A 12239-nucleotide genomic window follows, 5' to 3' on the forward strand; every position below is an offset into this window, starting at 1 on the left:
CTCAGCAGTAGAAATAGAGACCCCACACTGCTGCATTCATTTAATTACCCTAATTAATGAGCAGATCAGGAGATAATCAGTGAAAGTGTAGAAATGAAGAGCTTTGATTTAACCTCCTCCATGAACTGAAAATTAAGGTTTTCCATTATTTTAAAATGTTCAGCAAACTCATAGGGGCCCCCAAATCTGACCATCCCAGCTACAGAAAATACACCAAAAACAATGTTAATTTGTAACTTATGTAAAGTAAAGAAAATAATATTTCTATTAAAAAAACAACAGAAATATCAGTAGAATACCGAATTAATGTCTAAATACTTATTGTCCAAACACACATACCCCCCTCTGTTGCTTGCATTGAACTAGTCCATAATATGAGGAATAAAATGAAGCGGAGTTATGAAAGTGGTTCTGCTATACGAAAGAAACGGGCAGAGAGCAAAAGAATCGCAGATGCACGGCCAAAATTTACCTCCTTTTTTACACCTCCTGAACCGATCAGTGTTTTTGGAGCTGATTCCGATCGCCGATCGTCTTTCACCACAAATGGCCGATCGCCGATACCGATATTGGGCGGGGCCAAATGCCACATTAATGCCACACAGGTGCCAGACAAACCTGGTACTGATTCCTCTAATTACATCCACGCCAAAGCAAACACTGGACATTTCCTGTAAGCGAGCAGTTTCACCAGTTTCATCCACACACAGCTCTAATAAACTCCTTAACCCTAAACTCCTGAATCAGATCGGCTAAAATCAGAAGAATATCTGCCGATACTGTATTTTGGCTGAAAATCGGCCGATACCGATACACTGCCGATCGATCGTTCCATCTCTAGTTATTTGGTTTATGTGTGTGTTTCAAGAATGAGGGCCCCTTTATTTATATTTTGCCTAGGGCCCCAAAATGGATAGATCTGCCCCTGAGCAAACTTTAATATGTTTTATATTTTAGATTCTTCAAAGTAGCACCTCTTGTTTAGATGACAGCTTTTCACATCTTGGCTAGATTTTCTCAGTCAGTTTTATGAGGTAGAGTCTCCTGGAAGCTGTGCTGAATGTTGATGTGTTTGAGAGCATCAGTAGTAAAGTAGTGAAGAGGTAGAGTTACAGGTGTACAGTGAATAGTGAATATTTAAATAATGTTCTAATCCAAATTATGAGAAGCAACAACTACTCAACTAAATAAAGAAAAAATACTAGAAATGAAGGTCAGTCAAATTGTGAAACATTTCAACCAGTTCAAAAGTATCCTCAAGTGCAGTCGCAAAACCATCTAAAATGCTATGATGAAATCGGCACTCATCAGGACCCCGGAAAGGACAAGTTCATCAGAGTTAGCAGCCACAGAAACTGTAAGATAACACTGTGTTAAAAATACTGTTTTTTTTTTTTTCATTTTCCACACTGTTCCAACTTTTTTTCTTTTTTTTTTTTTTTCTGACAGAGGGGATGTACATAATTCAGTCTTCTGTTGCTTCTGTAGATTTATGGAGTAAGAACTTGAGAGCAGACCTTGAGCTGTGGTGTCTGTAGAGTTAAGAAATATATATATATATATATATGTATATATATATTTTTTCTTTTTCTATCTCAGCAGCCATATTGTGTTACTGAAGAATGTGTTTAGAGCTGCTGCAGTATCAGATATACAGGCCTGCTAGGAGTTTACATCTCTAAGCTCACCCTCAGACCTTCCTCAGCTGAGCTCCACACCTCTGGAACTCTCTCTCTCCCAGCACACATTCACCACTCCAGCTCTCTGACTCTATTCTGAAAAGACAAAAAAAAAAAATACAGCCTAACTCTTTAGTATCAGTGTATGGTACATTGTTCTGGCTACATTGATTGTGTTAAAGGACTAAGCCTCTGGTTACTGTTAAATTAGTTTATTCAGGCTCATAGGGCCCTTGCTGGTTTTATTTAATTACTTCATGTCATTTCACCTTTCAGCCATTAGATGTCAATTTTGCACAACTTAAATTTATTTTCCGTAGTTTTGCAGCATTTCTCAGCTCAGAATTAAATTTGTACATCATCTAGACACTTCATCACAGAAGCTTATTTATCACTCATTTCTTACAAACAGCAAATTATTTAATATGTTCCTGCAGATGATACTGTAAAACTGTCTGTTGTTTCCCTAATTATCAATGTTTTCAGTCCTCTAGATCACACTGTATTATACTACACTCTGCTGAACTGTCTTACCCCACCAGAACATCTAGGCAGTAGTTCACTGCTTAAGTCTTTCCATTCAGATTAGTTTATCCAGTTCTCAAGACCTAGTGTGTAGCCTGTTTTCCTGCTAATGGGTGTTTGTTAACAAATGAAATTAAGAGAAAATATTAAATATCTTGGAATCATACCATCTGCTATCAAATGAAAGTCAAAGTAGATGTAATTTTAAAGAATGCAGTTTTTCATTTGCATTTTACATTCTTCTCCAACACTTTCTGATTCGGATTTGGGAGAGAGAGATAAAGATACACACACACACACACACACACACACACATATATATATATATATATATATATATATAGCAAGAGATAAAATAGATAGAGGAACAGTCTGATGTAACTCTACATTTTTCATTGATTTCGTTGTACTTTATATAAAGCTGTAGTCTGATAATCACAATATAGCTAAGTAACAAATCCTGCAATTGGCCACCAAGAGAGCACCCTCTCAAAAAAGAGCCTGGAAATTCCTGACACCAAAGAGATGTTAATGACTCCTCCCCTTTTCTGACCTGGAAAAAACATCTTGCTCAGACCAACCTGGCACCTTCATTTTGTGTTTCTCCTTGTTTGCTAGATTTTATAATAATTTCTTGTTTATCTTTGGGGTAGAGTAGGGTGGCAATTAGTAGGGGGTTATTTACACTTCCTGTTTGTGGCATGAATTTGTACATCATCTACACACTTGTGCTCATCAAAGAAACTCATTTCTTACAAACAGCTAAATATTTAATGTTCCTGTAGATCACACTGTATTATACTTTACTCTGCTGAACTGTCTTACCCCACCAGAAGTTCACTTTACATTTATATTAGTTCAACCAGTTCTCAAGACCGAGTGTGTAGCCTGTTTTCCCGCATCTATGTGCTTTCTCCACATTTCATTGTACAATAACAGTACTGCAATGTTGTGTCAGTTATACCGGCTCATGTCTGCTGTATATATGGTATTTATTGTAGTGTTATAGTTCTGTTTTGCACATTCATAACATGTTTGCATGTTTGTCTATTGTATCGCTGTTCCATGTTACGCCATGGTTCTGAAGGAACGTAATTTAATTGCATGGTGTATGTATACTCAGATGTAATGACAATAAAAGCCTCCTGATTTAAATGGACTTAAGTGCCATTTTGTTTTGGTGGCAGGGAATCAGGGCAGTTTTGTTTATTTTATTTTCTGTATTTCTGTGTTTGTAGTTCTTTTGGTGTATGATCACTTCTGAAGTCACATTTCCCCATTCTTTTCAATAAAATCACTCCTGGTTCATTTCATTTGCAGTGTCCGATGTTTGGTCTAGTAGATGGTCTGGGAAGTGAGCCAAGAGAGAAAGAGCCTAAAGTAGCTTCTCTTCTCATAAAGCATCTATTATGCCTGAAATAGCACACAATAAAGTCCCATCAGCTGACCCTCATCACACTGTTCACTTATGATCCGGGTTTCTGTGAATGGTCTCTGCAGACACTGTGAGTCTCTACATACACTAAAGTCTTCAACTCTTCAACAAGTTATTAACATTCTCTGGATGCTAAATGATAACCATTTTACATTTGTTGGACAATTATAGGCTGCATGTGCTGTGTGATATACCCTGTATAGAAAAGTATAGCATACTGACAGACTGTGTTACACATTGGTTTTGTAGTTTTTTTTCTGATCATCCAGACATGTTGCTGCATTCTGGATCATTTGGAAAGGTTTTACTACTCCAAATGATCCAGAATGCAGCGGCATGTCTGGTCTTCAACCAGCCAAAACGGGCACATGTTACCCCGCTGCTCATTGAGCTCCACTGGTTACCGGTTTATGCTCGCATCAAATTCAAAGCCCTTACAATCACCTACAAAGTGATGACAGGACAGCTCCTTCCTACCTGCACTCACTCCTGAAGGCTTACGCTACCTCCCGGCCGCTGCACTCCTCCAATGAACGTCGCCTCGCTTTACCAAACAAACATTCACACAAAGCAATCCAGACTGTTCTCATACAGAGTTCCCCAATGGTGGAACAAACTACCTTCCACTACCAGATCAGGAGAATCTCTCACTATCTTTAATAAACTCCTGAAGACAGAGCTCTTCAAAGAGCACTTACTCTCCTAACACCTCTAACTAACTACCTTCCACTACCAGATCAAGAGAATCTCTCACTATCTTTAATAAACTCCTGAAGACAGAGCTATTAAGCTCCAAGCCCATTTTTACATTTACATTTGAAATTACACACTCAAATTTGAAGGCTAGTCACTCTAATATTAAATAATTCAGGGGCAATTTTGTGAATTAATATTACGCATAAGCCTTTACAAAATTAATTTAAGACACTTTCATTATTCAATTGAACATGTAATGGCCAAAATATAGTAAAAACCAGGAAGATTTTTAGGCGCTTTTCAGATTTTCTATTTTTATTTTTATTTTTTTTCAGACAAAAAAAATAAAATGAAATATTTATATGGATGAAGTGTTTTGGCAGCTCTACATTTTGCTATAAAGTGTTTACATTCATCATATAAAATTATAAACTGCTCCCTTTTACTGGTTTCACATTGTAGAGCTCTGAACCTGGTATGGTCCTTTCTTTCTCCAAAGGATTGGAAACTTTATAAGAATAAAAAATACCAATTTTATAACTCATTTTGCAGTAAAGTAGGTGTTTCTGTATTTTATACCCCTTACAGAATTATAATTGTGCGGTGTCTCTTTAATGGTGTAACCTAAAAGTCTGGACTAGAGTCTGCACCAAGGTTCACTAGGGTCCGGTTACTTTTGGTTTTACACTGCAGTTTACTGAGCGGACTAAAGAAATTAACTAGCTCCTGTCATCACCTATATACTTCATATTCATTGGTTTTAGCTCTCTGTCAGACTCCTCCTACCCTCTACGTTCATGCCCTCTACAGCAGAAACAGTGCAAAATATTCCTTTTATTTCTGTTTATAAATAAGGGTTAATCTAATTAGCGATTCTAACTGTTTGTGCCCATTCTGCTGTGTGATGTGCCTGCACGCCAAGGGGAGTCCGATTTTAGCACATTACCAATCCTGCATTCCTCTGGTTTGGTCCAAATAATCATCTAGAAAAATGTCACTCTGCAGACAAACCAGACCATGGATCAGTAGTCCTTTGGTCCGGATTGTGGTTTGCAGCCCCTTTCATACCTGCTACTTTGGTTTGGATTGAAACTGAAAAGTCAGAAAGTCCAGACCAAACAAGTTAGGTGTGAAAGCACCTTATAAGTGTGAGAAAGTGTGGACTAAATCTGGATCTAAGGGGTTAAAGCGCAGAGAGATTAAATCCTCTAGAGCCATCAGAGAGCAGGACTCAAATCTGAAGTTACACCAAAACCTATGTAAACATTTCGGAACTGCCTGGAGTTCTGTGCTGATTACTAATAAGATATCATCATTTTCACACATGGATTGTTCACCACAGAGTCCAGATCTTAACCTCATTGAGTCTTTGGGATGTGCTGGATGGAGAAGACTTTGTGCAGTGGTCAGAATCTACCATCATCAAGGCTGCTGCAAGATCTTGGTGAAAAATTAATTAATGCAACACTCGATTTAAATAAATAAAAAATTAAACAATCTTCGGCCCACAGTGTCATGTATGTGCCAGGAATACGTCATAGAATCCACTCATTTCTTCACGTAGTGAACAGACAGCGCACTGGGTGGTAATGATGGTGACTGGCAGCTTCTGACTTGAATTGTCCATACAAACAGACTGCAAACAGACTGGCAGAAATCACATCCACAATCAGTGCAGGAGACCCTAAACACACACCACACAGGTCAATGCAGTGTTCATTAGCTTTCATGACACATGTATAAGTGCAATGTAATGTCATATCAATGTAATACTTTCTATTGTAAGCTGTTGTTTTTAATGGAAAGCTCTCAATACACAGTTTTTTTTAGAAATGTAGTGTGACAGAAATTATAATATAAGGAATATTTAGGCAAGTTTTATAGAGCAATATACAGTAATTACAGGAAAGCATATGTACAGTAGGCATCTTTGGACTTTCTCACTACTGCTTCCTTACTGGAGATATCTGTTCAAAGTCCAAAGTGGGTAAAGGTGACTGGTGGTAAGAATTTGATACTAAACAAACCCGAGGTATCTACAGTTTCAGCTTCAGATCATTCTTAAGTGAAGCTTCAGTTTCAGAATACTCCCAGTGCTTTTAGTCTGGGCTCAAGTGGTGGTCTTTCTTTCTAACGCAAACAACTTTAATCAGTACTATTGATTTAAAGGAAAAACAACCATTTATATAGGTGTTCTTTATTGGAGTTTAATCTAAAAGTGTTTTACTTGTATGATAACTGCACTGATTTACACTGATTTTTACTATAGATACAGTACGTACCCAACTACAATTTTTTTTTTAGAAATAGAACCTAAAACCCCCAATCATCAACAGCAACAAGGAAAACTCTCTCAGAGCTGGAGAAAGAAAGCACATTAGTTATAATGTTGTAAAAGGTGCAATGTAAATAAATTGTATTTAATATATTTCTGCTTTTTTATTTTGATTATGATGTAAATTGAATAAACTTTATTAGTGAAGAAAGATGTCTGAATGTCCAGACGGATTTCTCAATTCATTAAAACATTTATAAAAACATCCGTTTATGCCTCCTCCTTGCTCATTGTCACTAAAACTACATTCAGGTTAGGATGGATGGATGGATGGATGGATGGAATGTAACTAGGAAGGATAAGATAAAACAAAACTTATAAAAATACAAATACCCAAAAATGTGTATAACAATTTGTATTTGTAAACAAATACAAAAAAATACAATAAAATATATAAAGTATAAAAGTGCAGTCAGTAGTGTGTAACGGAGGTAGTTCAGTTGAACACAGTAGACAATGAAAACCAGCTGATGTGCATATAATGAGGGTATATGATGCCAGCCATACAAAAAGAGCAAATACACAGTTATATAATAATTTAAATTTGCAGTGCAAGCTTGTGCAAAAACTACTAGTGCAAAATAAAGTAATGTAAAAGGGAGAGTGTGTCTGCTGAGATGAGGGGACTTTGCTTTTATGAGTAAAAGCAAAGTTTATTCAACTTAAATATATCTTTGTTTGAATGAATATATGTGCCCATAATTTGAAAAGTTGAGTATTGTTTGGAAATACCCAATTTTAAAATTAGGGGTGTGCCATATTGTATCATACGTGATAATATCGCCAAAAAGTTTGAATATTGTGAACAATATTATACTCTGAAATATGGTTTCATATCACCCACCCCTAATTATCACATCAGGGAACTACTTTTTTGCCATTTTTTGCAAAAGAAAAATTCACACTGTTCTCATTTCCCATGATATATCTATTAGAGACTATATCTGTCCAGTATCATTTATTTTACTTTAATCCTGGCTATATGGAGATATTTGGAGTGCATTATTAGTATCATGACATTCTGGATCATTGACTTCTGTTACAAATCTGATCTAAATTTAATATCTCAGTTAGCAATATCATATTGCATGCAATAATAAAATTCTAAATATTTTTTCTAATTCAGTGTTTTGTCATATCGCCAAAAGTATCGTTATTGTGAAAATACCATGAAATATCGTGATACTATTTTAGAGCCATATCGCCCACCCCTAATCGTGATACTGTGATTCTGTGACTCAATATATCACAAGACAAACCTATATGATATTTTACAGCATCAGTGTTACTGAAGAGGATAAAACACTTCTAAATAAGCAAATAACAGGAATCATGGATTATTGGTGTCAGTTTCACAATATACTTTACCCCAGGTTTATTTGATTAGCTCCACCATGTGAAGTAATGAAGCAGAAACCTGAGGTAGTCTATATTGTGGGGTTAGTTTTAGGGAGTTTAGAGCTTTAATAAAAATATTTATATAGTATCAGAAATTAAAATGATTCGATATATGCTGATACCTGCACTAGAATATATTTGGATAATCCAGACAGGCAGCTGTGGCCTAAAGCTTAAAGAACTGGGTCTAGGTCTAAGTCCTTTTGAAGCAGAAGCATGGGCCGTGGAAATTGAAGGAGCAGTGCCATCTCCAAAACAACATTCACAACTGATGTGCCCCTGAGCATGTTCGCAGTTAATCAGGCAATGTGATAGCCACCCAGATACCATGGGAAATTGAAAACCCTGATAAGATCTTGATAACTCTGTGTACAGGACATGAGGGTTCCAGCAAAGCAGATCAGTTTTGGAAGCTGTTGGACCTCAATAGATCACATATATGAGCTCTCTAATTCTGTCAATGGTTAACTCTTAGTAGATACTGATCACTGTGTACCAGAAACACCTTAAAAGACCTGATGCCCAATTCTATAAAGATGTCCTGATCCAGTAATCTGGGCATCAAAATGTAACCCTTGTCCAAGTATCTCAGATTCTGACACTTTATTTCTCCAACACATCAAGTTTAAAAACTGACCACTGTTCACTCGCTGCCTAATATGTAGATATCTAATAAGAAAAAATGCAAAAATCACTTCTGTCTGCAGTCTATGGACTTCAATAAACCACACACTCTCATCACTCCCCCTCATGATCACATGTCACTGCAAGCCGCACCTCCAGGAAGCCAATCACCGGAATATTGAATTCACCTGTCTACAACCATTCAAATAAACCTTCACTACACACACACCCCTGCTGAGTATTGTTGGTTTACCACTTTACAACGTGTTTATCCTTTGCCTTTGTTTACTCTTTTGTTATCGACCTTGCTTTGTTTTTTCAACCCTTATTTCTGCCTGCCCTCTAATGTTTCTCGTTTTTTGGTATGTCTGCTGCTGTTCACTGGTGATTGACCCTGCTCGCTCTGACCACTCTTGTATTGATACTTGTTGTAATAAAGTATCCTATTTTCTATCTGCACATGTCCTGTCCTGTTCGCAGATTTGTCCTCAAAGCTAGATGTGGTACTTAGAAGAATCTAAAGAATAAAACATATTATGGTTTGTTTAACAATTTTTGTTTACAGAATGTGGGTCGGTGTTGCTGGTGCTGCTGTTTGCGTGGGTGATGTCAGCGTCAAATTTGTGGGTTTCTTTGGCCGCTTGAGCCAGTGTCATCTTGCCAGTCATTCTCAGCCCTCTGTTTTAAGTGTGCATCTAAAAAATCCCCTCCAGCCTAAAAAAATCAGGACACATTACCCCTAGATGTGCACCCATAAAACAGAGGGGTAGGACTAAGTGGCAGGGCCAAAGGGTGAAATGGGACTGGGCTTAAAACATGGGCCAGGGGTACAAAAGGGGGATGGGGTTGGACCAATGTTTTTTATTTCTTTTTTTTTATCAGGATTAATTAATTGCTCTGTCATTTAGTTTAGGTGAGCGTGTGTTTTTGTGTGTGTGTGTGTGTGTGTTGGGGGGTGTATCTTTTTTACCCCTGGGCCTGTGCTGCTGCTGCTGTTTGGGCGGGTGACGTCAGCGCCTGTTTAATAACTGCCCCAGTGACGGGGCAGAGCGAGCCGGCACCGCGGCTGCCATGTTGCGGGGGAAGTGACCGTGTTTCGCCGGGCTGAGCGTCTCTCTCTCTGCGGCGGGCGGGCAGCAGGACTCGGAGTGCGGGCTGTGCGGCGGTGCGGGCGGGTCGGGCTGGGCTCAGGGCGGCGGTTCTCCGGCTCCGCGTGCTGATCTGTAGCTCCGCTCCGGGATCGGGAAGATGGCGGACCCGGCGGAGTGCACCATTAAGGTGATGTGCCGCTTTAGGCCGCTGAACAAGTCGGAGGTGGAGAGAGGGGACAAGTACATCCCGCGGTTCCAGGGCGAGGACACGGTGGTGATCTCGGTGAGTCTTACTGTCACCCCGCGGGGCTCGGCTCTGCCCGCCGGGCTGGGGCTGGTCTCGGTTCTCGGTATAACTCGCTTCCTCTGAAGAGGAAACGACGGGCAGTGTCCACCCAGAAAACCGGGGTGCTGTCAAATTGTGCTACCGAGCGAATTGTGCCGTGTAGCAGCTGTGCGCATGCGCTGACCCGCAGCGTTTAACATTTATTTCATTATACAGTGTCATTATCATTTAGTACAGATTTTTTTTGAGAGTTGCTAAATTGTGAATGGCGATTTAAAGTAAAATGCAGCATAAATCAGGAGCATCCGATACAACTACAAATACTACAGAAAATAAGAAAAAAGAAAGACAAGTAATATTAACAACAAAACTGGAGGAAGGCCATGTTTTAAAGGTTGTTTAGATAATACTTAAGGATTTGAGAAGTGATATATAGTCCCAGAAATTATTGTGATTATACGTTATTGCTGTCATTTTAAGATAATTTAAACACCACTGACAATGATGAAAGAATATCATAACTAATCATAGTTTAAGAATATAAGCTACTTTTTTTTGTTCACCTACTGCAGTTTCAGTTATTGAAGCATTCGTCCAGTAGTGCATGACTGGACAAAACACTGTGCACTGTTATATATGTGAAATAATAAACATACAAATAAACATAAGCATAAGTAATGTCAATTTATGGTAGGATGAGTTGTTGATGTAAATTTTGTGGCAGGCCTAGAAATTATATAAACAGAAAAAAGTTGATTGAATTGATTATGAATAAAGAATCTGGCAAATGAAAAATTAGGAAAGTTTATCAGTGTCAGTCTATTCTATGGGTTTATTAGACGTGTTGATTAAAATATGAAATGATCTTGGTCCATTCATCAATACATTTTGACACAGTGTAAGGCATAGTTTGTGTGTTCAGTTAATGTAGTAAACTTAATATGTTTAAAATGGAGATGCTTGTTTTATATTTGACAGCAGCCATATACACTGTGGTAGCAGGTTTTGACCAGGTCGCACAGATCGGCAGGACACCGGCCTGCGAGTGTGCTGCTGCACTGTGCTCGATGCTGATAGTGACAAACCTAAGGCTAGTTAGCTAGCTGGCTAACGCTAGCTAACTTGCGTTCTAAAGTACGTACTGTTTAAATAAAGACCGACAGTATGTTTCTGACAGTTAGTTAAACAAGATAATGAACTGAATACACGAGTAATAATAACAACGTGAATCAGAACGCGAGAGCTCAACTGCGCACGATTACTAACGTTACTGCAAAACTGTGACATAGTTACCTTAGCTTAGCTAGTTAGCTTAGCCTGTTAGCTTCTTCGGTTAGCTAGAGCGCTGGGTATTTTCTCCGCGTCTAAAAGAAGTCAGATTAAACCGGGTGAAATATATTCATATAAATATTAAGAACAGTCTACCAGAGGTTTCCATATTAAACAAATCTCCAGGATGTCAGTGAACAGGTATTTAAGCTAGTTAGACTGGGAGTAGCAAAACAAACGGCAGGTTTTACCTCAGTTATCAGTAGGGCTGGGCATAGTTTTAAAATGTTCGATACAGGTACCAATACGATACTTTAAATTCGGCATTAATGACCAAACAATACTTTTATCGATACCTTTTTTTTTTTTTATAAATTGTAACCAAAAATACAAATATTTTCCCTATGCATATTGCTGTATGCATTTCAGTTTTTTTAGAATACCAGTATTACTTTGACAAAATCACTTAAAAAATTATTATAATGTTTCTTTTTCAGAGGAGACAGTAATAATAGTGTAGTGTGGTCTAGCGCTTTTATGCTGTATTATAATCTCTCAGGAGAGAAAGTGAGAGGGAGTGAGAGAGAGAGAGGGAGCGACAGCACCAGTGAGAGGAATACATTGTGAGAAAGAGGGAGAGGCAGCGCGAGTGAGAGAGAGAGGGAAAGACATCGAGTTAAGGAGAGTGGGACACATAGAGCAAGTGAGAAAAAGTGAGCATGAGTGAGACGGAGAGGGATATACAGTGCAAGTGAGAGAAAGACAGCACGAGAGAGAGAGGGACAGATGGGGACAATCGATTAACTGAGATTCTAGCACAACGATGGTGTCGGCAATTTGAAAAATCACCGTGAACACGTTCACCGTGTTTCTGCATGCGCTCTCCGTTTGTGTGCATTAG

General features: G+C 38.4%; 1 protein-coding gene across 1 annotated transcript in view; it reads left to right on the plus strand.

Annotated features, from left to right (window-relative positions):
* Positions 1-9725: 9725 nt before the first annotated feature.
* LOC103038215 (kinesin-1 heavy chain) overlaps positions 9726-12239 on the plus strand; it is a 37372-nt gene continuing 34858 nt past the window's right edge. The window contains exon 1 of the mRNA XM_007240943.4: positions 9726-10066. Within this exon, the coding sequence (XP_007241005.3) occupies positions 9941-10066 (126 nt within the window). The 5' untranslated portion in view covers positions 9726-9940. The remainder of the gene's footprint in view (positions 10067-12239) is intronic.

The sequence above is a fragment of the Astyanax mexicanus genome, chromosome 4, assembly GCF_023375975.1.
Source record: "Astyanax mexicanus isolate ESR-SI-001 chromosome 4, AstMex3_surface, whole genome shotgun sequence".
NCBI classification, from domain to species: domain Eukaryota; kingdom Metazoa; phylum Chordata; class Actinopteri; order Characiformes; family Acestrorhamphidae; genus Astyanax; species Astyanax mexicanus.